Source organism: Alosa sapidissima, chromosome 15 (genome assembly GCF_018492685.1).
Source record: "Alosa sapidissima isolate fAloSap1 chromosome 15, fAloSap1.pri, whole genome shotgun sequence".
In the NCBI taxonomy this organism is placed as follows: Eukaryota; Metazoa; Chordata; class Actinopteri; order Clupeiformes; family Clupeidae; genus Alosa; species Alosa sapidissima.
This window is the reverse complement of record NC_055971.1, coordinates 29158876-29185677: the sequence shown is the minus strand read 5'-3', so window position 1 is coordinate 29185677 and position 26802 is coordinate 29158876. Positions and strand designations below refer to the sequence as shown.

The 26802-nt window shown below is 40.9% G+C and overlaps 3 protein-coding genes across 9 annotated transcripts in view; 1 reads left to right on the top strand and 2 right to left on the bottom strand.

Moving 5' to 3' along the window:
* The window catches only part of zgc:162698 (uncharacterized protein LOC560165 homolog), a 27705-nt gene extending 22422 nt beyond the window's left edge, over positions 1-5283 (bottom strand). For 2 of the 6 annotated variants that reach the window (XM_042064471.1, XM_042064472.1), the window contains exons 1-8: positions 5080-5283; positions 4089-4164; positions 3613-3704; positions 3100-3222; positions 2426-2479; positions 1974-2021; positions 907-1239; positions 1-32 (exon numbers count right to left, since the gene is read on the bottom strand). The exon at positions 1-32 is cut by the window's left edge and continues 77 nt beyond it. In XM_042064471.1, coding sequence (XP_041920405.1) covers positions 1-32; positions 907-1239; positions 1974-2021; positions 2426-2479; positions 3100-3222; positions 3613-3704; positions 4089-4164; positions 5080-5223 — 902 coding nt within the window. In that variant the 5' untranslated portion in view covers positions 5224-5283. The remainder of the gene's footprint in view (positions 33-906; positions 1240-1973; positions 2022-2425; positions 2480-3099; positions 3223-3612; positions 3705-4088; positions 4165-5079) is intronic. The other 4 variants (XM_042064476.1, XM_042064474.1, XM_042064475.1 and 1 more) reach the window with 4 other exon arrangements.
* A 6569-nt stretch (positions 5284-11852) lies between these two features.
* Positions 11853-15556, bottom strand: LOC121684430. Of its 2 annotated transcripts, none has more exons than XM_042064481.1 (5): positions 15374-15556; positions 14316-14634; positions 13693-13833; positions 12767-12872; positions 11853-12585 (listed from the first exon to the last, which is right to left on the bottom strand). In XM_042064481.1, the coding sequence occupies exons 1-5, from the start codon at positions 15476-15478 to the stop codon at positions 12141-12143; spliced, it is 1116 nt and encodes a 371-aa protein (XP_041920415.1). In that variant the 5' UTR covers positions 15479-15556; the 3' UTR covers positions 11853-12140. The 2 variants fall into 2 exon arrangements, with proteins under 2 accessions (XP_041920415.1, XP_041920416.1); XM_042064482.1 differs by having other exon boundaries at positions 13693-13748.
* A 384-nt stretch (positions 15557-15940) lies between these two features.
* On the top strand, positions 15941-26360 carry capns1b (calpain, small subunit 1 b). Its single transcript, XM_042064483.1, has 11 exons — positions 15941-16096; positions 16680-16777; positions 17017-17053; positions 21005-21097; positions 23377-23434; positions 23745-23809; positions 24729-24797; positions 24941-25019; positions 25511-25627; positions 25802-25860; positions 26020-26360. Exons 2-11 carry the CDS (start codon positions 16731-16733, stop codon positions 26044-26046), a joined length of 651 nt encoding a protein of 216 aa, XP_041920417.1. The 5' UTR covers positions 15941-16096; positions 16680-16730; the 3' UTR covers positions 26047-26360.
* The last annotated feature ends 442 nt before the right edge of the window (positions 26361-26802 follow it).

The window sequence follows — 26802 nt, the reverse complement described above, 5'->3', positions numbered from 1 at the left end:
TCCTCCCAGGTGCGTGCCACAGCGTAGTGGGGCTGGGACACATCAGGACACACACAGAGCCAGATCTTACTACTGCAGGACAATTCTGAGCCCAACCACCAGGGGGCCCATGTGCACCTAAACTTAAACTTACTAAACTTATGGTTAAGCTTTTTTTAACTCCTCATTAATTAAATCATGTCATCCTAAACATCCATAGGCATTAGAATGAGTACCTAGTAACTCACTAGCTCAATCTCAATGTAAACTGTGAATTGCTTGAACTTTTTCTGGTAAAAATGGACAGTCGCTCACATTGAAAAGGCACGACTAACAGCAGGAGAACTGCAGTGTTTCCCATACATTGACTTATTTGTGGCGGCCCACCACAATATCAACATTGACCACCACACAATGATTTTCCAGGTTGTACTAAATTGTGCTTAAATCTGGTTAGCATCATAACCACGCTGCGCTGATTTGTTAAAAACTGTTGCATTCAAGTTAATTCTGCAAACCTACCACTACAAATAGAATTCAATTCTGTGGGAAACACTGATCTGGTGTGGCTCTGCCCACTAAATCATGTGTGTGTATGTGTGTGTGTGTGTGTGTGTGTGTGTCAGTAGGCAGGGGGTTTGGGATGCCATATAGAATCATCAGATTCTGACCGATAGAACCAATTAGAGCCACTGAGAGAACAAGTGAGGCACTTTTACATGGTGTGTACTAGGGAGGGAGAGAGAGAGAGAGAGAGTGTAACAGAGAAGATAAAAAAATTGTGCAAAGTAGGATTCATTTCATGACAGAGGAGGAGGAGGACAGAGAGAGTGAGAGAGAGAGAGAGAGAGAGAGAGATGTGAAGTGAAAGACAGAAAAAAGAGATGAGGGGGTAGAGGAGAGAAACTGTGTGTGAGGGACACTGACCTTGTTGGAGTCTGCTGATGCAACCTTCTCTGCTGGTGCGACCTTCTCTGCTGATGCGACCTTCTCTGCAGGTGCGACCTTCTCTGCTGGTGCGACCTTCTCTGCTGGTGCGACCTTCTCTGCTGATGCGACCTTCTCTGCAGGTGCGACCTTCTCTGCTGGTGCGACCTTCTCTGCTGGTGCGACCTTCTCTGCTGGTGCGACCTTCTCAGATGGTATGACGGCATTCTTAGGTTGTGCGGCCTTCTCAGGTGGTTTAGGCACCTTTGCCGTGTCTTTGTTCTCTGCACCTGTTTCAGCCTTTTTCTCTGGCTCCTTCAGGCTCCCCTCAGCCTGTGGACGACACAGCTCACATCAAACCTCTGGACCACAGCGTGACTCATACAGCTAAAGGAAGTGTTACATCACACCATAAAGCTACACCATGAAGATTTCCCAATTCACTGTGAATAGATAGGTATCTCACAATGCAAAACTTGCCTGCGATCCAAGGAGGACTCAATTCTACCGGTACTCAGTCTGCACCCTACATTTCTTCTAACCAATACCCAGACCAACCAGCAGGGGCCACTGTTGCCCAGAGAGAAGCATTAAGGCTTCCCACCAGCTACAATACTTTCCTTTTGCTTATGGGACTTTGAGACCAAGCCAATAGCAACACTCAGACTTTGACTTTGGTTTCCTCCCAGTCAAAACTATGTAATGTAAACTGTATGTAAACTGAATATGTAGTGTGGCCACTGGCCAGAGACCTTATGAGAGGGAATCAAACCACTTAGATCAATATGAGTCAATAACATTCATTGAGTTTGATGGATCTGTAACTGGGAGTCCTGAGTTGTTAAAAGCCAATCACATTTTCGGAAAAAAGGTAAAACTCAAACTTTGCCTATAGTGACATTGGTGTAGCAGCTTTCTAGACACAAGCCTTGCATGATAAACCAGCCCCTGGATAATAACATTGCCTATAGTGACATTGGTGTAGCAGCTTTCTAGACACGAGCCTTGCATGAGAAACCAGCCCCTGGATAATAACATTGCCTCTACTGCAGGTCCATCACTCCCACCTTTTTATTTTCTGCTTCTCTCCTGTGTCTCACATTGGCCACTATAGCCTGTAAAGAAATAAAGAGAGAAAAACACATCAACCTCGTGCTCTAAAAAATGACCTTTGAACATAACAATGTTGGCTCGTTTGACATTTTATATGAGAGCAAACATGCAATGCATTAGGCACTAGGTGATTTATCTCTGCAAGAATGACAGCTCTGATGAGAAAGCAAATGGCCCCCACCCATTGAAGTATTCTGATAACCACAAACAGCAGGATCATTCTATTTACCCAAAATAATTAACAATCAATCTAACACTCCCTCCATCTAAGATATACTGTGGTTATAAACGACTGACTATGACGACTGACTATCCTGTGGTTATAAACGACTGACTGTAATGTGGGAAAACAACTGACTATGCTATAATGAGCCAAGCTAAGATGTCATGAGAGGGTCTTGCATACCTGTGGCTTTCCTTCCTTAAGCCTTATTGGAACATCAAAATTCTCCACCGCAAACTAGAGAACACAGAAGTAACATGTATGTAAGTATTGTTAAATCATTTATAATGACATTACAAATAGTGTATAAACAACAGTCACTTTCCCCAAAAAGAACTGACATTATATGTTATGTTCCATTACGATGCGTATGAGCAAAACATATTCATTAACAAATCATATACATGTCTTGAGCACACACACACAAACATGCTTTCTGGAACAAACACATGCACGCACACAACCCTAGGCACTCACACACAACCCTAGGCACTCACACACAAACATAGGCACTCACACACAACCCTAAGCTCTCACACACAAACATAGGCACTCACACACAAACATAGGCACTCACACACAAACATAGGCACTCACACACAACCCTAAGCACTCACACACAAACATCGGCACTCACACACAACCCTAAGCACTCACACACAAACATAGGCACTCACACACAAACATAAGCACTCACACACAAACATAGGCACTCACACACAAACATAGGCACTCACACACAACCCTAAGCACTCACACACAAACATAGGCACTCACACACAACCCTAAGCACTCACACACAAACATAGGCCCTAACACACAACCCTAAGCACTCACACACAAACATAGGCACTCACAGACCCACGTACCGCCATGGCGCTGGACTGGGATGGACACAGGATAGGATTGTATTCATGACGGATGTACGAGCCTGTACCCCCCTCCTGCTCGACGCTGACAGAGCTGAAGTATTTAGTGAGCTTCAGGGAGGAAAACAACAAAGACAGCCATACTGATCGATCAGTTACCGGTCTCATCTGTAAGTACGCTCATTGTAGTAAGGTTGTACCTTGTACCAGTTTGAAGAATAAAAAAAAATACAATTTCAAAACCCTAACAATACTAGTCTAATCATTTTAGAAAATAAACTCTAATTGCAAATGTACTCGGTTATGCCGCATTTCACACAAGATTTCAACGTAGACCTGTTTGTCTATTTGCATCTATGTATCTCCACAATAACAATAGCCATTGCTCAATAGAGGAATGCTTAACCCCAAGCCTAAGAGTTGAGACTGCTAACTAGGATCTTATCACATTTGTGCTAATATGTTGTGGGTTCGTTCATGCAAGGCTGATGAGTCACTTACATCACTAGTGAAAATTTCATCATAACAGCGTGAGCTACGCAGGACCCAGGATACAGAGAAAGAGACATTGACATCTGGACAGTGAGAGGACCCTGGAAATACAAACATCAAACAGGAAATGTAACAAATTTCCATTTATGATGGAACACACCAGTCTAAACCCTTCCACATACTGTAACCACCCAACCCACCCATAGCTTTCACAGTCAGTTAACAAACTATGGTTTAACAAACTATGACTACATCTCATTTGTTTGCCTTTGGAGCCAGCCATTCTTTATTTAGGTGAGTATTGTCTGTAAAAGAAAGTGGGACTTATAACTTTCCTCTCAGTTTGAAACTCCATACCCTGGTTTTACAAACACACTGCTCAAACAGAGGAGTAACGTAAGTATCACTAAGAAGGTGAACTTTACAACAGATGCCTCTGGCTTGTGATGTAATGACAAAAAAAACACATCTTAGTGATTACTTACATTTCAGTTCAATGATTGTGTTGTTGAACATCGTCTTCGAGAAAAGGAAATAGTTTTCCTTATTCGTGATCATGTCCTACATGCAAAGGAGACAAACGGTAATTTAATGCACCTGTTGGGAGTGTGTGAATCCTAAAAGCATTCTACACCTGCCACCAAAGGAAAACTTTGCTCTGTGCCAGGGTCAGTTTCAGCTCTTCCAAAGGGTTTCAAGATGCACTGCAACCTGACCACACTCTCACTCACCTATTATGCACTAGGTGCTTCCTAGTGCAAAGGTACTTTGGTCACTATAGATGTTAATACAATAGATGTTTTAGTCATCTTGCTCAAGAAGCAATTCTAGTGTGAGCAGAATATGTTGGGGAAACATATTTGTCACCACTACTACTGAACAACAAAGTGGAGTGTTAAGATTTGACAATGAACTGAATTGACAAATCAACAGCCGTGCATATTTAACAGGAAGAGGTAAACACCAGGGAAAGGGTAGGCAGCTAAACCTGTAAGCCAGGCATGTGCCGTTGAACTGGAACAGCGGGATAATGATGTCGAGTTAGAACTTAATGTTAACGAAGCCTGAACTTTAAAGTTCAAAAGCAATTGCTTGGTGGCAGTGATAATCAGTCCCTGTTCGTTTTAGTGTCAACTACTACCCGCTACCCTAACTGATAACTGACCGTTAGCAATGTGATGTTGATAGCTTTTCAACTGCGACAGCTATTTCGTCAAGATAGCACCGCTAACGTTAGCTAACCCTTTATTTTAAGCAATATAGGACATCAGGAAATAAAAAAAAAACACAGAGTTCAACAAGGCCTATCTCTTCATGACACACCGACCTGACTGAAAGTTGATTATAACGCCCCAATATGTATTTATCACAGTGGACAGCGATCAGTTATAACACATACACAGGAATGCAGATAGCCAATGTTACGCCTAATTACAGAACGGTACCCCATGTAACCAGACGCGCATGCGAACTTACACTGTCCACCTTCAAGATCCATTTCCCCGGCTCTGACACCGCGTTTAATGGCTGAATTAATAATAACTCTAAAATAAAGACATAAAATAATATTCTTAAGGAGCCGGACGTTAATGACGTGGTCGGAAAAGACGCCATTTCCATTTACAAGTCAATCGACGTGACAACTCTACGAGCAATCTCTTCCGCGGTTCTACATAATAAATGACGTCATTTCAGTGGGTGGCGACACACATGCGTCTTTGTAGGCCACGGCTTTAGTCAAATGTCCTTAAATCTCTGAGTTTGTCTGTTTACAGTTTTAGTAGGCTATAAGGCCTATGTGCAGCACTATGTGTTGTGAAACTTCAGTAGAGTATATTGTTTAATTAATTAGGCCTACCGTTTTAAATTAGGCCTTTCATTTATTCATTGAAGTTGAGCTGGTTCTTGAGCATCAGAAATGTCATTACTGATAAATCCTTATTTATGAGTACACGACAATAAACTTAACTTTGAACTTGACACATTTATAAATTAAACTTTAATTTACTCGCCGTAACTCTGAAACCTCCAAATGATCAATCTAGGCTAGATGATGACACTGTCTGTTCCGCAAGACGGCATTTCTAAATATGACGATGGAATGATGTTGCTCATTGCGCTCATTTTTGGCCTTACCCAACATTTAACAGCTCATATTAGTTTTGCTTTTGTCATTTGCTCTGTCGTTTTAACTGTAGGTTCTGGTTCTGCATGGTCCGTGTAACGCTTTGCAGTGCATTGTTCCGCTTGCCCCACCTTCTGACACAAATCGAAAATTGAGTTGTCATTTCAATTTTTCATTTTTCTGGTGTACTCGGCAAGTGAAGAGTTAGATTTTTTTTAAATGTTTGTAGATTTGTAGTCATGCTTTTTGCTGTGGAAAATGCCTTTATAAGAAATAGGTAAATTATATGTTTTGAATTTTAAATTCGTACCTGGACTGGTCCATTACCAATGAAGGGGAGGCTTGGATGGAGGCTTGGATGGGGTGGGGCGGATGGCTAGAGCAGATCTCTCTCTGGTCATGAGGTGTGCAACTGCGCGGGTGGACCAAGATCGCAAGTGTGGTACGGGTCAGTCAGTCATGGACTATCAGCACTTTATTCAATTCAATGTACACCAAGGGGCCCAGCGTGTCACACTTACAGCCCGAGACATATCAAGGGACCGTCTGGAGGCGATCTTTAAAGTAAGCCTTTGAATAAATCTAGCGACATGATGTTTTTTTAATGTGTGAATGGAAGTGCTGGCAGCTAGTGATAGCATCTACAAGGGCTAGCCAGGGTGCTAACTAAACCCTAATATGTATTTAAAATGTATTTAACTGACCGTTTAATTAAAGGCGATCTACATGTTTAAATTGCTCCAGGGCCAGTATAACACAAAGAACGATATGTAGCTCTGGTCTACCCTATGGTAGGCTAGCTAGTGCAACATGCTTGTTCAAGGATAGCATATGAAGCCAGAGACTTTCCTCTCTGTAGGACCTACTGGCCAGTTATTAGGGCGTTGAAGGAGTAATGTCTGTTACAAGTCTGTTTTACACTTCAGAATGTTGCGAGTCCGCTACCAACCACAAGACCACAACTGTTATATTGCTTAAAAGTCGATTTTAAGCATAACAGTTGTGGTCCTGGGGTTGGCAGCGGATATCGATGTGGTTAGTTCAATACTCTATTAGCACGTAAACTAATCCAACATATTTCTTATGTCTCTCTAGGTGGAGCCAGATACCGTCTACCTCCAAGACGATATAACAAGGGAAACTTTTTTCCCCGATCACAATGGGCAATTTGATACCATGCTAATGAGGAACAAGGGGTCATTTTCTGTATTAGGAACAAGAAAAGAAACAGAATTGGCAGGTGTTACTTTGCCATCTACACCGATCCCTCCCGTTCCTCGCTCAAGGAGGGGCAGTCACAATCCTTTCGTACACCCATCAAACACCTTCCAAAACCCCCGGCACAGGGTGAACACTGTACGAAAGCAGATCTATGTTACCGACATGGAAGATACAGGGAAGATTTCACCATACAGTATGTATTTGAAAATTCATATGTAATTTACAGTAGTCAATCTGGTTAATGTTCAGAGATAATTGAGGATAAGCATATCTGTCACAAAAATATAGATAGTTCTGTATAACGTGATGAACGTTGGTTCAGCTTGTGCAGGGGTATGCAAATGTAGGTGAATGACATGCTTTTGAGGGGAGTGGGTCATAAAGAAATTTAAATTGGGCATATACACTGCATATGTAGGACTAGTGATGTGGTGTAGGTTGCTTGGTGCCATGCCACCCACTCTAACCACCTGATACTGACAAGGAAACTGAAGAGCCACTTACACATCTAGTGTGAACTCTCTCTTTTATTATTTTATGCAGCTACCGTCCATGTCACCATCTGTGAGGGCCATGGTGTTCAGGTGGTGGGGGAGACGGTGAAGGAGTACCTTAATTCCGCTGATGATTTCACAATCTGCGACAGCAAAGGCCTTGCCATTGCTGACACAGCAGAAACCAGAGGTATGTCAGTTTAAATGTACACCACTATTCAACAGTTTCAGATATGTATTGTCTAACACACGACTATGAAATAAAAACAAAGCATTGATATTGCTGAATAATCATTTTAATGGAAATAATATACTGTATACTGTACTGTATACAGCATACTTCAAACAGTGCCTTTTATCAAAAAGCCACTTTCATAAGCATTTACAGGCTGATGGGAATTGGGCATTTTATGTGTCAGTTTTTCTTGGTGATGTGATGGTCCACCAAAGCTCATTTCCATAAAGTTAACTGAAGTTTAACTTTTTTTTATCGCTCAAGACGCCCAAGTTTCGTCGCCCACCACACTTGTTGCTTTTGTTCCCCGTGTTGCCCTTGTCCATACAAAGTGAATTACTTCCGTCGCCCTTGTTGCCTGTGTTGCTTGCGGTCTGAACGTACAGTTAGGCCATTTCAATGATACCAGGTCCAAACCCTCAGTAGAAAACAAAGTGAAGTACGAAGGGCTGGTATACCAGGCTAGATTACAGATGGTATTAGTCATGACAGATGGTATTAGTCATGGCATCAACCATAATATCGGAAAATTGGAGAATCTCTATGGAGTAGAAATAAGTCTTGATGAGGGCTGCCACACCAACTCTGTGCCTTACCCTGTGGACAGCACTTGAATGGGGAATAGAAAATGAATGAAACTGGCCTCACGTGCAGCCAAAAGAGTATGGCCTTAATATGCCAGCTAGATAGATGTTTAATGTTAGCTGTCTAACACATTGGCTGCCACATGAGGGTCTGGGGATCATTTGTCTATAGCTATATTTGGTGTATGCCCTATGCAGATTCACTATAACCTATTTTATGTGTGTTTTTGTTAAATAACAACTTTATCATGTATGTTTTATATTTTAGACCTAGAGTTTTGGAAAACAGCCAGCAGGAAACTCTATGCCATAAAGACCCAGGACCTAGCCAAAGCAAAGGCCACAAGATTGGGGAAAAACACCAAAAAGAATAGGTATTTTATTTACTTGCCATTTAGTTCTGATGTGACATTTCTGGTATTACTCAAGTCTTCTCCTTGTTTTGCAAGTCTTTACTGGCAGATTGATAAAGAAAGTGCAGATCTGAATTGTGTTCCGTCAGATAAAGCTAACCTATGAGGGTACTGGGGTTTGTTTGTTGTTTGTTTGGATTAATTTGTGTGCCTTGTGAGGTTAGGTTCAGCTGTTGGGCTACTGTTATGTATTACTTTGTATTAATTGTGCCCCTTTTCATTTTGATTACTTTAAGAATTTCACATTACAGGACAGTTGATTGATGCCAGTTGATGATCAATATTCAGTTTTTGCAACTTAGAATTTGTTTTGCTCAAACTCACACTAAAGCCAACACACACACACACACACACACACACACCACTGGCAGACACGTTAACATCCCTTAATCATCCCATTTCCACATAGTGATGGAATGAATTTGTACTTTTATTGCTTTTAACACAATGATTGTGCCATAACTTTCAGGATCGACCAAGAAGACAACGAAGTGTTGAATGGCCTTCTGGAAGTTGAACTAGAAATGAAAAACTCAGCTGCCAAATTGTCTGAACATCTTCAGGAGAAGACTAATGAGCTATCTGTATCTGTCACCCAGGTACATACAAACGCAGCACAAGTAGCACAGCAGTGTTCAGTTTTAAATGAGCTTAAGGCCAAAATGTCAGAGATGGTCCTTGCTCGAAATATATCTGCCTGCCTGAGACAAACACTAGCATGTAAAATGTGCACAAGCATCCCTGCCACAGAAGTGGTTGTTACAGCATGCTGTGGTCAGGTTGCCGGCTGTGGCCCCTGCACGCAAACATATCTAAAGGAAAATGACAGCTGCCTCTTCTGCAAGGCCCCTGTGTTTGCAACCAAGCTGATCTTTCTCAAAGGCTTTAGTGAGGTCCTTGACCAATTTCAGTAATGAAACAATCTAAACAATCCCTCCGTAGTATGTAGTTGTGAGAAGTATGTTCCAGAAATCATCCACCCTTTGATTGTGGTTAGACAGTTCTATTTGATTGGTTCCTTATCTATGACTGTTATGCTAGTGCCTCTTGTGAAAACATGTCATTCTGACATGTGAGCTTGTTACAATGTGTCCACTTTGACAGCCCATACTGATGTCCTTTATTTGTTAGCTCTTTCTTTTAATACATTTGTAAATAAAAATGTGAATGTCAGAGGTAGCTGATATCATATTGGAGACACATTGTAAATATATGCCCAGGAACAGCCCTCTGTGTATGCTTTTTCCATTTTTTATTTTATTTTATTCTTTTTCTATTTCAAGGCACTACAAATGTACAGCTTCTTGATTATCAGCAATGATGGCAGTATTCTATCAGTGTGAAATAAACGTTTCAGTGTTTAATGTCAAACGTGTCATGAATGTGCTTCATGTTCCTGATGTCCAAATAACATGTCCACAGTAGTACATAATCCAAAACCAAACACATTGAAAAACAGGTCAAACGGACCACTAACACAATCAATGGGAGATCACAAAAATGCACGTCTAGAGACTAAAGTTCAAGTCTATTCGTAATGTTCATGTATGCCTGTAAGACCTCGCATAACATATCGACTTGACCTGTAAGGCAAGAGTAAAAGGTGTCTTCGTAGGTACATCTAGCCAGCAACATTCTCTCTCTGCATCCTAAGGGCAGGATGGCCAGCAAGAGGGTCCCGTCCGAAGGGCGCAGGATAAGTCAGACTTCCGCCGTTCTTAATATAGTCTGCTGCTACTTCGGCCGCAGGGGGAAGTAATTCAGCTGGGATCCGAGCGGTGTTAAGGTTGGCAGCGAACAGGGCATCGGGTATACCCTTGTGTGGAATTGTGTGCGCGTTCCAGGCTGCTGTAAAATTATGCAATCCAACCGCGCAGCATTTGGAAGCGATAGTGGAGACACAGTGTTTGACATAAGGGTCATCGATATCCAAGAACCCATTGTTTACCAGAGTGCACAGCGTTGATTTTAGCGGGTAGTTGATTCTTGAATTGATTTCGACCCACTTTCTCTCAGCAGCGTGATTTTGTTTAGATTGGCTTTGAATAAAGGGTGGCCTGTTGACGTTTGTTCGGTGGTCCCGGAGATTATCTTGTTGGTAAAGACATAAATAAAATTCTCTACCATGATCAACTCTGAGTTGGTCAAAAAGGCCGTGGTTAAGGCAGATTTCCCTGTAGACCTCGTCGTATATTGTGAGGTTGTTTTTGATTGGCATGACCGAAAACCCCATTATTTTACCGCTGAATCCATCCGAAGCAACGACCTCAGTCACCCCAAAATCCACAAGCTTCTCATTCTGGTCTGCGTGAAGTTTGTGTCCTGCATACTCTGCGTAGTACACATGGGGGTTAGTTTGGCGTGCAGTCCCCTCTCTTCGCATTTGAGTGTATGTAGGGGTCAACTGCGCTAGAGCACGCCTTACGACTCTTTCACCCAACCTGTATCCAGACGCTCTCAGCATCCCAGTCATCATTTTTCTTCCACAAACAGGCCCACAAACCGTTACTGCTGGTTGCACGAGCGAATCCACACCATGCTGTCCGAGCCACGCATAATCGTATTTATGGATATTCCTCCGTGCACAAAACTTAGAAATAGAGGAGATACTGGAACCCTTCTCCAGGCCATACTCATTCAGCAGAACCTCCCTGATTTGTTTGCACGAAAACCCACGCTGTTCCACTAATTTACGGATTAGAGCTTCATGCTCATCCAGAGCACTCCAGTCAGCCATACCAAAGCTCTTAACAGTCTCTGGCCATACTTGAGCTGCCACAGCAATTACTGCATTACTGTAGTAAACGAAGATAATGTAAGCTGTGCTGCACCCTATAGGTGCGGATATAAAATACTTAACTTTTTCAACACGTGACATTTACCTGTAGAAAGCAGTACTGTAGGATGTAAACATGGCAGACTTCACTTTTACTTCATGACAGTCAACTTTGAATTGGATATTTCTATTGCGTTTCTACTAATCCCACCCTAAGCACTAGGTAATGGCCGAAGTGCCCTTGAGCAAGGCACCTAACCTACAATGCTCCAGGTTGTCACCATACCCTAATAACTAAGTAATAACTAAGTCGCTTTGGGTTAAAAAGCATCAGCTAAGTGTAATGTAATGCAATATACTAAATTTACAAGATATGTGACAATATTTACCACAGACACATCTTACTTCTGAGAAACTTTAGTAGCCATTACAAAAAGGTACATACAGGTACTGTCCATACAGGGGGAAAAGAACATGGGATACCTGTACATTATGACTAAGAGAGAAGCTCTCAGACACATGGTTGAACAAAAAAAAGGTCTGTAGTAGCACAAACAAACCATACCAAAGGTCAATAGTAACACAAACATACCATTACTCAAATAAATTACATGACATCTCTGCTGAACAAGATTTAGCCATCACTAACAAGGTACACCGATTTGTGCACATTAACAACTGTGAGGAGTTCACTTCAGTAGTGCCAAAACATCACCCAAAAATCTCACAAATACCAGTTTACTGGCAAACATGGGCATCTGACACAGGATACAAGTGTCATTTTCATGTAGATATGTCTGCACGCATGGGGCACAGCCTGCCACCTGCCCACAGCATGCTGTGATGGCAAGCAAAGTAGTGGGTGTGTTTGTGCAGATTTTACATGCTACTGCCTGTCGGAGGCAAGTGTTAATAACACTAGATTGAGACAGCTCACACACCGTTTCCTTAACTTCACCTAATATTTCACATTGTTCCATGACCTGCAATAAACTAGCATTGATGCTACCAAGAGAAATGGATAGCTCCTCAAATTTTCCATCAACTTCTTCAAACACTCGGGCAGAGGACTTCTTTATTTCCAGTTCTACACCTTGCAGGCTCTCCAGCACTTCATTGTCTCCTGGATCGACCCTGAAAGAATTAAAAGCATTGCATAAAATCAAATGTATTAAATGCCTGTAATGATCTATAATGTGGTGTTTATGGTGACTGAACAGAATTAAAAAAAACAACAACTCTATAGTGCCAGTACAGGGATTAGTCTACCCTCATTCACACAGTAATACGCAAAGGGCTTAGCATTGCAGGTTACCTCTTCCGTTTGATGGTAGTGTCAAGCCTTCCAGACTTGGTTTTGGCCAGGTCTTCTGTTCGAATAGCATAGAATTTCCTGGTAGCCATTTTCCAAAACTCAAGGCCTAATATGGAAGACCGAAATTAATAACAATACAATCAAAGTTTTGTCACTTCTCCTAAAGAAACAATGCATTTTACTAAATAGTGTCACGTGTGAAATATAATTAACTTTGCATTGACATTGAAGGAATCTGAATAATATACTTGTAAATAACATTTTTTGATGTTAATACACTTCCCTATAATTGTTGTGTTCTTAGAACGCTGTTAGTATCAGACTCGAGTTTCCACGAGTGATTTGCTGACTTGTGTCTCTGTGCCTTAATTAGGTGTCAAGAGGTGTCTATCAATGTGCATTGGTTTCCTCCATTTGGTGTGTCTGAGGAACTCTCCCAGTCTTATGATTAACATACAGATGCTGTTTGGCACCCTCTGATCCTATTAGGAAGAAGATCTTTTGCCTTACAGTCCCCTCTACCATACAACTTACTATTGCATATTTATTCACGGCTGGTACCACATGGTGCGCCCACTTTTCTGTATAGGGCATTATATCCTTATATCCATTATATCCTTATTATATAGGGCATAATATCCTTTATTAGAAATGGATACTTGGAAGAATGGTGTGGGCAGACAGACATAGGAAGATGGGCATAGAAAGAAGCATGGATAGGCCTTGTATAGCTGGTTTGCTAGGCCTCTGCCTTCTGGAAGTGACGCTGGCTAGACTTTGCTTTGCTTTGCTTTGCTTTGCTTTGCTGTGTGTGTGTGTGTGTCCATTGATCCATCAATGCAAAAAAAAAACCTTGTTCCTGATGTTCTAACCACCATTCTGACTGAGTATCCAAACTTACCAGTATATTGTCAACTCTGACCTACCTCTTGTCTCAGGTGTGTCTGGCAAGGCGACGCCTTTGTTATCACACATGGTGTAACTGTCGTCAGAATTGAGGAACGCTTGTACAGTCTGCCCCACCACCTGCACACCTTCTCCCTCAGAGATTGTTACATGGATGGTAGCTGAAAAATTGATTACATATCAACCATGCAAGATTTCAATAGCTATACAAACGTGGGACAAATCTGATCAACTGATCATGCTTGACGCAACACAGAACCATAGAGCCAAGTCAACATCAATGTAGTCTTCAGAAATAAACATTAGGGCTTGGTGTATATCTCAAAAGCCAGATTTTGAGATACGTATATCTCAAAATATAGATAGATAGATAATATGACATGCATCGACATACTGGGTAGAGTATGACATGGTGCTATAAAAATGGTGTATGCTTGTGCGTGTGAGTATGTATTGAAGTGTAATGTATTAGGGTGTGTGTGCTGAGGGGTTAACATGTGCAAAGTCAGTATGGTGTATGTTCAAGGTTTGGATGGCCTGAGGATAGAAACTCCTCCTTAGTCTTTCAGTCCTAGCCAAGTGGTTACTTAGGCATCTTCTAGACCTCAGTGGTTTAAACAGTCCAGGGAAATCAAATACTCACTGCATTCTGACACTTTCCCAAAATCGTCCACTTCTGAGACATATATTGGTCTTCGGACAGACTTGGCTCTTGGAGTTGGGTTTTGAGGTTTGGTTGGGTGCGTGACACTGCTCATCCATGGGCGACAGGGCTGTGTGGGCGTCGAACTAGAAGATGGTGTAGTAGATGAGGAACTTGCCAAAACATGTTCTTTAAATGTCCCCAACACAGCAAATGAGCCCCTATCTCTCATGCGAACTGTTCCAAAGTGCCCTCTCTGGTCCGGGAAAAAGGTCTCCCCTGTGATGTCATCCTCTAGGTACAAAGTGTCTGGCACCACCTTATCAGGGAGGGGGGAAGGAAAGGGGTTGATGAGACTACACTTACAAATGACATGTATGACAAAGTCATAATTTTCAGAATGCTAAATCCAAACACACCTATCCTGCAGAATAGGCTAATTATCTATACGTCACACAACTACGGGACTGTAGGTCATCAACAATCTGTACTTTACTGGAGTATTAAAACTTTTGGAAACTTATGACTTTCAGTTCACTGCATTTCAAGACCACTCCACTACATTTAAAATGATCATGAAGTACTTGTTACATTGACAACAAGTGGTGGAAGCACTCTACCCCTAACTGACAAATAACGGATGCTTACAATTGGTGGATGTCAAGGCCCATTAAGTCAGATGAGATTGTAAGGTCTTTTTTGCAGGCCTTGCTGCTTTAACTCCAGTGTGAAGACTGTTCAATGATAATGAAATGTCTAAGCATTTAAGTTTTCTTACATTTTAGAATTGACGCCAGTAGTGGTGACCGAACACTTACGTGCAGTGAATACTACTGAACACTTAAACCTGATGGAGTTCACGACCCATCCTCCCCCGACACACACACACACACACACACACACACACACACAGTTAGGCCTACACTTGTGCACAGTTAGCCTAAACACCATTTGTGTGCTTGCTAAATGCACGTGTACTTAGCGAATTAGCATGCCATCGACACCTTAACGTTGACACAAGAAACCTACTGACTCGGGATTGCAACCTTTTAAATTACCTGAAATATCGCAACGAGTCGGTCCTGTGAGATGTCTCGAGCTGACATTGTTAGGCGTTTAACGCCTTGATGAAGGCTGAATTGTTGCTCCCCATCCATGTCCATCCATCTAAGAGACTGATAGCAAAGTACCAGTTCTGTTGGTAGTTTGAAATCAAATCGCCACCTTACGTAATACGCACCCTCAGCTTGCGTACACGACGTACACCATCCCCTCCCCGCACCCCCACATCGACGATGGTCCAGTCCAATCACGACATTAAAATGAAAAATTACAATAATGACTGAGGTTTATGTGTTTTTAATAAAGCAATTTTTCATTGTAAAAAGTCTGCCAAAAAAATCTAAACACAACAATTAATCCAATTTCCCACTTGCCGAGTACACCAGAGAAATGAAAAATTGAAATAACAACTCAATTTTCGCTTTGTGTCAGAAGGTGGAGCAAGCGGAACAATGCACTGCAAAGCGTTACACGGACCCTGCATGACAACCAACTAGTGGGTCTGCGTGTGTTTAAGAGCTGGAAAATTCGACAGATGATAGGACCCAGTGATCAAACTGATCAAACTGGTTTCTCTGCGACTAGCGAGGGTGTGGTGTGGATCCTCCTCTCAGTAAAAAGGGTTGGACAATTGCGCTGAAACTGGTCTGGTGCCCATTCGAGGTTGCCTACAGTAACATTCTTTCTCACTTCTGAACGTCTACACCGGCGAAGTGCCCGTAAGTGCTTCTTTTTACACTTGTCTTTGCCAAATTATGTTTGTTATTTGACCAGAAAGTCTGCCGTTCTTCAACTTTAATGACTTTTTGGCTATTTGTTTCGAGAAGAAAAGCCAGAGCTGCGACGTAGGCTATGTCAAACAGATGTGTTTTGATAACTTTGATGAGTTAGCCAATATAGCCTAGCTTCCGATTCGTTATTTCAACCCTATAAGTTATGTCGATAAACTAATTCATAAACTAAAACTGATTTTGTGGAAGTCTTCATGCTGTTATGCAATAGCCTATCCCTAAAGTTACAGCCAAAACAACTTTGCGATTGGTCGATCCACGACAGTAGGCTTGGGATGTGAGTGTCTGTGTCTAGACCAATTAGCTATTTCATAATACAACGTTCAAAATTAATCAAATCTTATACACTAAAATAAAATGGTGGTGGTGATGTGGGTGTGTGTGTGTGTGTGTGTGTGTGTGTGTGTGTAGCGAATGTGTGTTTGGCTGTTTGTCTGATGCAAATTTAATGTGTCACTTTTATTTCTGTCTGTAAACAAATACAGTCACTGTTTATGTTTTTCCTTCTCAGACATACATTTGAAGGCACTTGGGTGGCATACAGTGCATACAAAAACACAGGATGTTTTTGGCTAAAAGACTCATTGGTGGGATTCTGGATGTTGTGAGGTAAAACAGTGACATACTGAACTTTGAAACAAAGCAACTAGGACTGTCTTCCTGAATTTTCATGAATTTTGAATTTATGGCTAACTTGAAATTCAGGTCATAAATTGTGTTTGGCTATTTAAATGTATGGCTAATCTGAAACACAGGTTAGCTGTTGGTGGTGGTAGGGAGTTGAATTGATGTGGTTATCACACATTTAATCACTAATGTTATGTTTGTCCATTTTTAAAATGTTTTAGCAACGTCGACCCCGGCCAGTTTGTACCCTCAGACCCAGTGAGTAGCTTAATTTGATATCTTGTCGTCTCAAGGCTTTTAATTTGATATCTTGTCGTCTCAAGGCTTTTTCATTATGTCTTTCAGACACTGCTGCTTTCATGGTTAGAATTAGCTGTTTGTAAACTATGCATATCTGTTGCCTGTGGTGAGATGCCTGTGGTGAGAGATAGGACAGTTTGCCCACTGTTGATGTGTGGGTAGTTGACAAATGGCCAAGAAAAAGTACTTTTTTTGGAAAACATCACTTTTTTAGAAAAAATACATATATTTATGGAGTATGACAACTGCAGTTTCAGAAAATAGTACTGGTCACTCATTTTGTCAATGACTTAACATATTATTTTCACGTTTTCAGTCAACTGCATTGTAAATGTGTCCTATGGTGTGACATTTAAAAAAGTACGAAGAAATTATATTAAATAACATAAAAAAATACCTCAGACAGAATTGTTCACATTATTAAAACATTAATTTCTTAAAGTGATATTTATTTTACATCAAAATACTAATTAGAATCATTTTCACCATGAATAGATGAACTTGATTAACTTTTTCCTATGAATGTCAATAAAACTTATTCGCCAACCCTACAAAACTGTTTGAAATTGTAGCTATCTAAGAGGAGATATTATTGTAACTCCCCTAATGCCAAACCTGACTTTTTCTAAAAGATATTTTGAAATTAAGATTATTTTTCTGTTGTTTTATGTTTGTCACACCATAGGACAAAACGTCACACCAAAGGACAAAGATAGTCATTGCATAAAGAGAGTCAGAATATATGAAGTGTTTATTGTAACATTGATAAAGGAGAACATTTGTTTTTTTATTTTTCAAAAGTATAAACTGTGCAAAACACGTAGCACACCAAAAGTAACTTTGATTCTTATAGATCCATCAATAAGGAAACATTGATGCATAATATCTTTGAAAAATTCAATAAAATGTAATTTCAAAACAATACTGTGACATTGTCAAACAGCAAAATTAAATAGTTAAACAGTAACAGTGAAGATAAAGGGCCCTATGGTGCACCCTGCGCTACTACTACAGATTCTAAGGTGGCGCAACGCGCGATGCAAGGCTTATTCTTATCTTACACTCAATAAAGAGAGGAATTTTTTGCCATGCGCTCCACTTTTATTAAACCTTGCACCCAGGGGTGTGGCAATTAACGACATAAGGTCTGGCGCATGATCCAAAAATCGCTATCTTACACCATCTAATAATCATTACGCCACTGACCAAGAAAAACCTGGTCTATAGCGAAAAACTGATATAAAGCACAGCTGAAGACATACTGTCACAAGATCAGCAAGCAGCAACTCCTGCAGAATAAATATCCTTAGGATTTTCTATTCAGTCATTCAAACATTATTGGGTTAAGTGTTGCTTTTTTCAGGCTATGTTTTCGATGGTAACCCCTTGTCAGTCCATAGTGAAAGTACTTAACTGTGTTGAACTGTTTTGTCATTGACTACGAGACTATGGTGAAGTTTTACTTTGCCTATAGTTCAAATAATAGGCGAGTAGATGCATATAGGCTATACTCTGCTAGTCACAAATAAGGTTTTAGTAAAGCAAGGTTTAGTGGGATCCCTGTTCCATATGGTCTCGCGTGCAAGCAGCTACAGTGTACCTTCAAATGCACCCCTGACTATCAAAATACCGATGCGCTGTTTGAAGTTGCGCTGCTTGCTGTTAAAGGGAATGATACATATCATTCTCATTGGTTTAATGGATGTTACACCCAAAACACACCCATTACAGATTGAGAAACATAAGAACAACCCTTTTGTGCCCAGCGCCCATCATTTGATCACAAAATCACGCCATTAAATTAGTGATTGTAGACTGGCTATAATGTCTAGAAACTTTGCGCCTCTGACCATCTGTTTCTAAACGCCAAAATAGGGCCCATAATCCTCAACAGGGAATTTCCATTTTAAAAACATTGCATAACATTCATGTACTCCATTCCATCTAAAATATATTCTAAGAGCAGTTTTTAATCATACTTTACACAGTCATCTACAATGAAATTCTATTCGTTAGTGGCAACACTGGAAGTTCAGAGGGAGGTTGGGTCAAAGGTCTTGCAGGAGGTTCCACTGGCTCCTCCAGTACACTGTCAGGAGACTGTGGTGTGGTTAAGAATGTCAAGTAATGCCTTTTCCTTTGCCCTGCTTCTTTTTTTGATTCCTTCCAAATCTTCCTCAATTCGGTTTGTTTCTTCCTTCCTAGTGCTTTAAAGGTTGTATCAGCGGTAGCGGGGATACGTCACTTCTGTTGATGTTCAAACAAAACAGAGAGCTAGCTCGCTACTCCCTCCCCCTCAAGTGCGCATCTTGTTGGTTATTGGTTGAAACACTCTATTTTGCATTTGAGTGGGTTGCCAACCCTTGTTGGTAGCAATTGTTTTTGTGTACAGATCTCGGAGCCTAGGCTGCCTACAGAGACACGATTTTTTTGACGGCCTGCTTATGGGGCAGACAGCTAGCGGATTGTTAGGAAAGATTAGATGAATGTGATCATTTATGTTTGGGCCTTTTTTGGGCCTGACATCGCTGATACAACCTTTAATGTTGAATGTATCCAATTCCCAGAGAGCCTTCTGTTCATGATATTTGTTAGAAATAATGATAGAATATAGATGAATGGATCAACAGAGAAATGAATGTAATGTATACTCAATTATGAACTCTCTTTTGCACTCATCTCTCTCTCAGTTCTTTCTGTTCTAAAAAAAGAGTTTTATATTTATGTACTTTATGTTATAGTTGTTTTAGTAACACTTCAGAACATTTTATGTAGTCTCCAAAAAACAGCAATAAACATTTTAATTTAAGTCATTATTGAATTTAAAATCATCAAAACTGGTCAAAAAAGAATGAAAAGTATGTTAACAAACTTTATTCATTTGTTTTAATAGCTTCTTAAGGAGGTATTGTCCTATCGTGTGACATCTTTGTCCTATGGTGTGACAGGTCAAAGTGTCACACCAAATGACATTTCCTGTCACACCAAAGGACATTTAAGCTTTTGTGGTAGTTAATAACTATGCTAATACTAGCTGAACTGTCATTAGCAATTGGCATCATGCATTTGCATAATATTACATAGTCCTGCAGTTAAAAATACAAATTTAGATTAAACATTTTTTATTTAGGGGTGTCACACCAAAGGACAAAAAAACTTAACAACTTCAGTGGTCTGAAAACATAGTTAAATATTTGAACAATTCTGAGAGAAATACTTACAATGTGCACTGCTCATGGGCTTTATAGGAGTCTTCAGTCACATGACCTTGAATGGGGTCTTTCAACTAAATGTAGTTGTCCATAATATTGCCGAACTTAATATCAAGTTATTGCATAACGCCAAAGGACATTTTTTTCTGTGACAAACTTTATGAAATTCCTACAATTTTAAAAATGTATGTATAGGAAAAATGATTGGCACTTAGTAAAATAGACACTTGCACAATTATGCCAGGAGTGTTCATTAACATTTTTAAACATTATTTTCTTTATTTATAAAAGTTGATATTTATGAAATGATGTTGTCTACCGTCACACCATAGGACGATTTTGAGGTTTGGCTCAAAGTAAAAAAAATAAAAAAATAACTCTGGTATTAAAACAAAAAATGCATGTAAAAAAAGAAAATGTTTAATCATTTACAGTATTTTAAATGATAAAAATGTGATATAAATGATTTTTTATCTTCTGTGACGGTGAAAAAGCCATGTCACGTCAACTACCCGTGTGTAGTGTGTGTGTGTGTGTGTGTGTGTGTGTGTGTGTGTGTGAGACTGGTGTTTCACAGTGTGCTCTCTGTATGTTTCAGTCCCCTGCTCGTAGACCGGTGTGTGCGTGTGTAGTGTGTGTGTGTGTGTGTGTGTGTGTGTGAGACTGGTGTTTACAGTGTGCTCTCTGTGTGTTTCAGCCCCCTGCTCGTAGACCGCTGGCCTACGCTAAGTCTCACGAGAATGATGAGGAGGCAAAGTTCCGCAAGGTGTTCCATCAGCTGGCTGGAGATGTGAGTACTCTGCTGACCATGTCCAGCATCTCTGCAGTGATGCACACTCTCAACTCTGCAAGGCGCCGTTTACAACTTACAGACATTTAGGCATTTAGACATTTAGAAGTATGGGAAGAGATTTGGGGAAACGATATGAGGTTTCATTCAGGCTCAATGCACCTTGCTGCATTTACGACATCAGCATAACCGCTCTGTTACACATCACCATTACAAAACGGAACCAGATACGAGTGTTTTGGTTTCTACTTTGGATGCCGCGGCTTCAGAGGGAGATATTAAATCCCAGATTGAGGTTCCTGACAGTGCAGATAGCTGTGCCAGCTATTCCAATTTCTGAGCTGGGAATTCGTTGTTTGGGTGTGGTCCTTCCAGCATTGTTTGACATTGTGTGTGTGAGCTGGTTGGTTGAGTTCGCCCGTCTCCTGTCTGTGACAGATTCATGAAATTCCTGCACCACCCTGCTGTCTACACATTATGTCTGCACCACCCCAAAACATGACATGCAACCTGTCCAGTTACAGTACTATGCTATCACTATGGAGTTACAATACAGTGCTATGTTATGCCCCGAGCTCCTAGCCTCCACTGTGTAGTATACTGTAATGACTATACAGTTTGTGTGCTCCTGTGGAGTTTACTCTAAGTTATTGTAGTGATCGACAGGTGTTTTTGATCGTCCTCTTCAGATGTCTGGTGAATGGGACATGGGAGCAGTGACTCGTCCCATTTCTTTATTCTACATTCCTGCCATTGTTGTGCTGGGCGTCGCTAAGGCCCTATGAACACTGTTGTGAAAAAAGAGATCTGGGGGTGGTTTCTGTGTGTGTGTGTGTGTGTGTGTGTGTGTGTGCGTGTGTGTGTGTGTGTGTGTGTGTGTGTGTGTGAGTATGTGTGTGAGAGAGAGAGAGAGTCATCACTGGGCGCGGATGTGGTTATGGGTTGGGAAGCCGTGCCAAAGACCGTAGCTGAAGCTAATGACTAACAGATCTGATGGTGGTTGAATGGCTTGTTGCACATTGATTTAGAGTGTAACAGAATATAGAATAGAATAGAATAGAACTCTCATTCTGTCAAGACAACCTACACAGACACAAAGCATGGGCTGCTAAATATATGTTTTATCAATAGCTGTAACAGCCGGTGTCCAGGAAAGAGGATGGACAATCAATGGCCACAGTTTGCTCTAAGGGGAAGCCGGCAGGGTCTTTATAGACTTTTTAAAAGCAGTGTTTGGTCTGCAGGAGGCTGGGCGTTTCGCTGCTCTCTCTCCAGCCAGACGCTCACTGGACTGGAGATAGAGGCTAGCTTAGATAACACACACATCACCTAAGTGCGTATGGACAAGTTCATATAATACCAGCAGTCAGAGCCAACATTAAGACCACAGCCCAGCTATTGGAACAACAACAGCATAAAAATAATTATTTTTTTTATTTTTTTTTTGCTGTTTTTGTTTCGATAGCTGGGCTGTGGTCTTAGTGTTGGCTCTGACTGCTGGTATTATATGAGCTTGTCCTGGCTGGTGTTGTGCTGGTGAGGAAAGAGCCTGTTTCCAACAGTGACTAAGCTTTGTTGGCTTAAAGTGCTTTGGAGCACTGAGTTGTTTTGTTGATTCCTCCTGTTTGTGTGCATTTCCATCAGTCAGCTGCTGTGGGGTATGTTTTGGCAGCATTAAGGATTCGAGCAGTAGGGTGTGTGTGGCCGAGGGGTGTGTGCTTTTGGTAACTCAGGTGTCAAGTTTCAGTCAAACTGGAGCTACTAAGGGGGACAATAGATGTCGAACAGAAGGCCAAGTCACGTTAGAGAACAAGAAATGTCCACAGAAAAGTCCAGAAAGACAGGTTGGGGCTTTGTCTCGCTTTAGCGTTGGCTAATAACGTAATAACAACCTAATAGCCTTGGTAATCTATGGCATAGGTGCTAAAAGAATCTATACAGGTAGCAGAATCATGGCAACTGCATGTTCAACTCTCACCATATTTAATCTAACCCATCCACTGCCCCCCACAGACTTACACCTATTAGTGAAGTTTCAGTATTCAGTTTATGGCACTACAGGTATTAGATGTTCAGGGTAAGACAGTCATGAGCATAGATACAAATAAAACAACAAAACACTTTGGTACATTTTCTTCATTTTTACATGTTGCAGCACCTTTTCCATGAAGTCTGTTTTGAATCTATGGCTGGTGTTTAGTGACTGATTCTCTGTGTGTGTGAGTAATTCTTCCCTTTGGTGACACATCCATTTTTTTTTGTCCTCAATTCTTCCGCAGGACATGGAGGTCAGCCCCAACGAGCTCATGAGCATCCTCAACAAAATTCTAACAAAACGTGAGTGCTCTGACTCTCTAGTCATGTTTGCCACATGCTGCAGTTACTCTTTTTTTAATATGTGATTGTTTCTGCCATCACCTGTCTAACAGACGTGTCTATGTGTTCATTCAAGAAAAAAGGTCTTTCTCGTGTCTCTTATTCTAAAGTGAAACATATTTTTCATGTTTGGCTGTTTGCTTTCAGTGGCCATTATTTAACTGACTATGTGCCTGCATTGTTCCACACCTTTCAGTTATTCAGATACGTTGTGTGAATATGACCGTAAATGTGAATGTGTTGTAAATGTTTCATTTTGTGTTACATGCAGATGCTGACATGAAAACAGACGGCTTCACCATCGAGTCCTGTAGGAGCATGGTGGCGGTCATGGATGTATCCTTCCTACACAGTTTGTCATTTTAAAAACAAAACTAAAAACAATCTGAATTAAGCTCCAGTTAAAGTCCATGCTCATCTGACACAAATCTCAATAGTGTGCTGTTCTCACATTCTACAATGTAGTTATCCTCAGATAAAAGTTTTGAATAGAACTTGGATGGATAGACTGAACTCTTACTTTTATGGCCTTCATGGCTGTATTGGATCATATGATATCTTAGCTCCACCACAGGGCCAGTGCATTGTCCATACCATCACAGTTTTGCATAAGACTGGGCCCTAATTTAAATGGCAGGCAAACTCTGTCAACAAGTGAAATTCGGGTGCATGAACTATAGCTATCGTGTGGCATTTGGGAGCATCACACTGACTTATCATTGTTTGCCCTTCAATATCTTGCCCATGCTGTTTGCAAATTGATTTGGATTAGTTAGCTGTGGTTAGACATAGGGCTTTTCACTTTGTGCAAACTATCAAATTAGAGTCCTGTATGTTAAATTACTAACGTTATTCCAATGCTTTAGCACACATGGGCAGGTGACAGGCAGGTAACACAAAGCACATGGGGAACAGGAAAAAACAAACACAGGACAATAAACAAAATGGCCACCAGGGTGGCACAAACCCAACGGTCCGGACCAGATCCTGACAATAGGCCTATTTTGAAAATCATGTAGGCTAGGCTGTATTTGAACAAGAACCTGTGCATGATATGGATATTAAGAAAATAACTGATTGGAAAATGTTAATAATGTTGGTGTACAGAGTTCTTTTATTGATTTCTGATGTCATGTTTTTGGGTTATGGAGCCTGCATACAATATAGGTAGCATGTCATGCAAAAAGTGTGGTATGTAATTGTTTGATTTCAGTGATTGCTTTTGAAGATGGTTCCCTTAACCCAGCTCTCACAGAGTGACAGTACTGGTAAACTGGGCTTTCACGAATTCAAATACCTTTGGAATAACATCAAGAAATGGCAGGTAAGGCGACCTCTAAACTCTGAAATCTAACCTTTCAAAATGTTCAAACCTATATCACAGTGTTGAAACACAAATCACATGATTGCAACGCAAGAGTCTTTGCATTGATGGAGTTAAACATAGACTGTTGTCCCTTGTTGCAGACCATTTACAAGCAGTATGACAAAGATCGCTCAGGAATCATAGGAGCGGATGAACTGCCAGGTGCCTTCAAAGCTGCAGGTGCGTTAAGTTACCATGACAACCCACTGTAGTTTTTCTGTCACCCTTGGAGACAGAATGATGGGGATGTGAATGACTGACCACTTGTTTGTCCATAATCATGTTCAACCTTTTTTTTGTCATTGAATGCTGTGGTTTATTAGTTTTAGTAGTTTGGCTTCTAACGTTTTCAACAAAACATTCAAGGATTGTAAAGTAGAACAGTGAAAACGTTCTCCTTTCAGATTATGCCAAAGAGCCTTGAAGAGATTGTTTTTTTCTAAGCATGCAATAGAAACACAGACCAAACAGGAAGGGGAAACATTCTCAAAGCCTCATGAGATTCTCAACCCCCACCGCCACTCGGCCCCTGTGTATTCAGTGATGCCTCTCAGTGGTTTTATGCAGTGGAATCTAGAATTACAGAACATTCATTTCATTCCACTATATGACATTCTAGAGCACTTTGTGGTTCCAAAATGCAGTGTTCTCTCTGTTCTGTCTCTCTGCAGGCTTCCCCCTGAATGACGAGATCTTCCAGATGATCATCCGCAGATACTGCGATGAGAACGGCAACATGGACTTTGACAACTACATCGGCTGCCTAGTCCGGCTTAATGCCATGTGCTGTGAGTGTGCGAGACCTTCACGTGCCCCCACCACTTTCCTCCTCCTCTCTCATTCCTCTCATTTTCCATGCTACATCTTTATCAGTCACTTTTCCTACCTTTATCTGTCATAGCACTTCACTGTGTGGTGCTGAATGACTCAAACTGATTTATCTTGTCTCGTGTGTGTTTTAGGTGCATTTAAGACACTCGACAAGGACAACAACGGCACCATTAAGGTCGACATTCAGGAGGTAAAGCCAAAGACATTAACACTTTATCACACAGCAGCCAACAGTAGCTCTGATCAGGGCCACAGGCGTGCCAGATCCACATACTGTCTGAATGTAACTTATTAACCAGTATTCATTAAGGCTTTGTGTAACGTTCAGTGTTGTCTGCTTTCTCCTCAGTGGTTGCAGTTGACAATGTACTCTTAAACACCGCCTGACTCAGACATCCCAACATTCTCTCCGAAGCTTCTCAGTGAAACAAAGTTGTTTGATGCACTTTCTTCACCATCTCTTTTGTATGTTGTCACCCTTTTGTTGTAGCCTATTGTGCAGGCAAATTATACATTACAGTAATACTGGCAAAGGCTTGCAGGGACCATGTTTAAACACTAGATGGCAGCTTTGCTTCAAACCAAAGTAGAACCTCAGCATTTATGCTGTCAACATTCCAATGTTTAGACCCTTTTTTGTACATTTCCTCTTGCCTATTAAAAGAAAAGGAGTGTGCGCATACAAACAAAGATGTTGGTGTATATTTTCTTCATTTGGCCACAGGTTTGCACCTGTGATGCGTCTTCTTTTGCTCTCGGAGTATAGGCATAGTTTCCAACTTTCTGATCCTAATAAAGTATCCATGTATCTTTCTATCTAGAATCCTAGATTTAGGATGAGGACCATCTACAGTAAATGTAGCTTGTTTGTTATGAAAACAAAAAAAACATGCTTGGTCTAAATTTATGCTCAGTAAACTTAACTGTGGAGAGGTGATCTGTAGACTACACAAAGAACTGATTAATAAAATTCAAGATTTAGGCTATGCCAATTTTTTTTAATAGTGGCCTATAATTGTTTACCAAACACACTTTAATATTCGATTGAATATATCCAAATTTGAATGCGTCATCTTTCCAGTTATTGCAAGCTTAGTTAGAGTAGTCAATACAGTTTATTTACACTACAAGT

Coding starts and splice junctions, on each gene's coding strand:
- LOC121684430 (XM_042064481.1), bottom strand. CDS start 15,478: ATGGACATGGATGGGGAGCAACAATTCAGCCTTCATCAAGGCGTTAAA. Junction 14,635..15,373: donor GACTCGTTGCGATATTTCAG/GTAATTTAAAAG, acceptor CTCCCTGATAAG/GTGGTGCCAGACACTTTGTA. Junction 13,834..14,315: donor TGGGAAAGTGTCAGAATGCA/GTGAGTATTTGA, acceptor TCAATTTTTCAG/CTACCATCCATGTAACAATC.
- capns1b (XM_042064483.1), top strand. CDS start 16,731: ATGTTTTTGGCTAAAAGACTCATTGGTGGGATTCTGGATGTTGTGAG. Junction 21,098..23,376: donor TCCATCAGCTGGCTGGAGAT/GTGAGTACTCTG, acceptor ATTCTTCCGCAG/GACATGGAGGTCAGCCCCAA. Junction 25,861..26,019: donor TTAAGGTCGACATTCAGGAG/GTAAAGCCAAAG, acceptor CTTTCTCCTCAG/TGGTTGCAGTTGACAATGTA.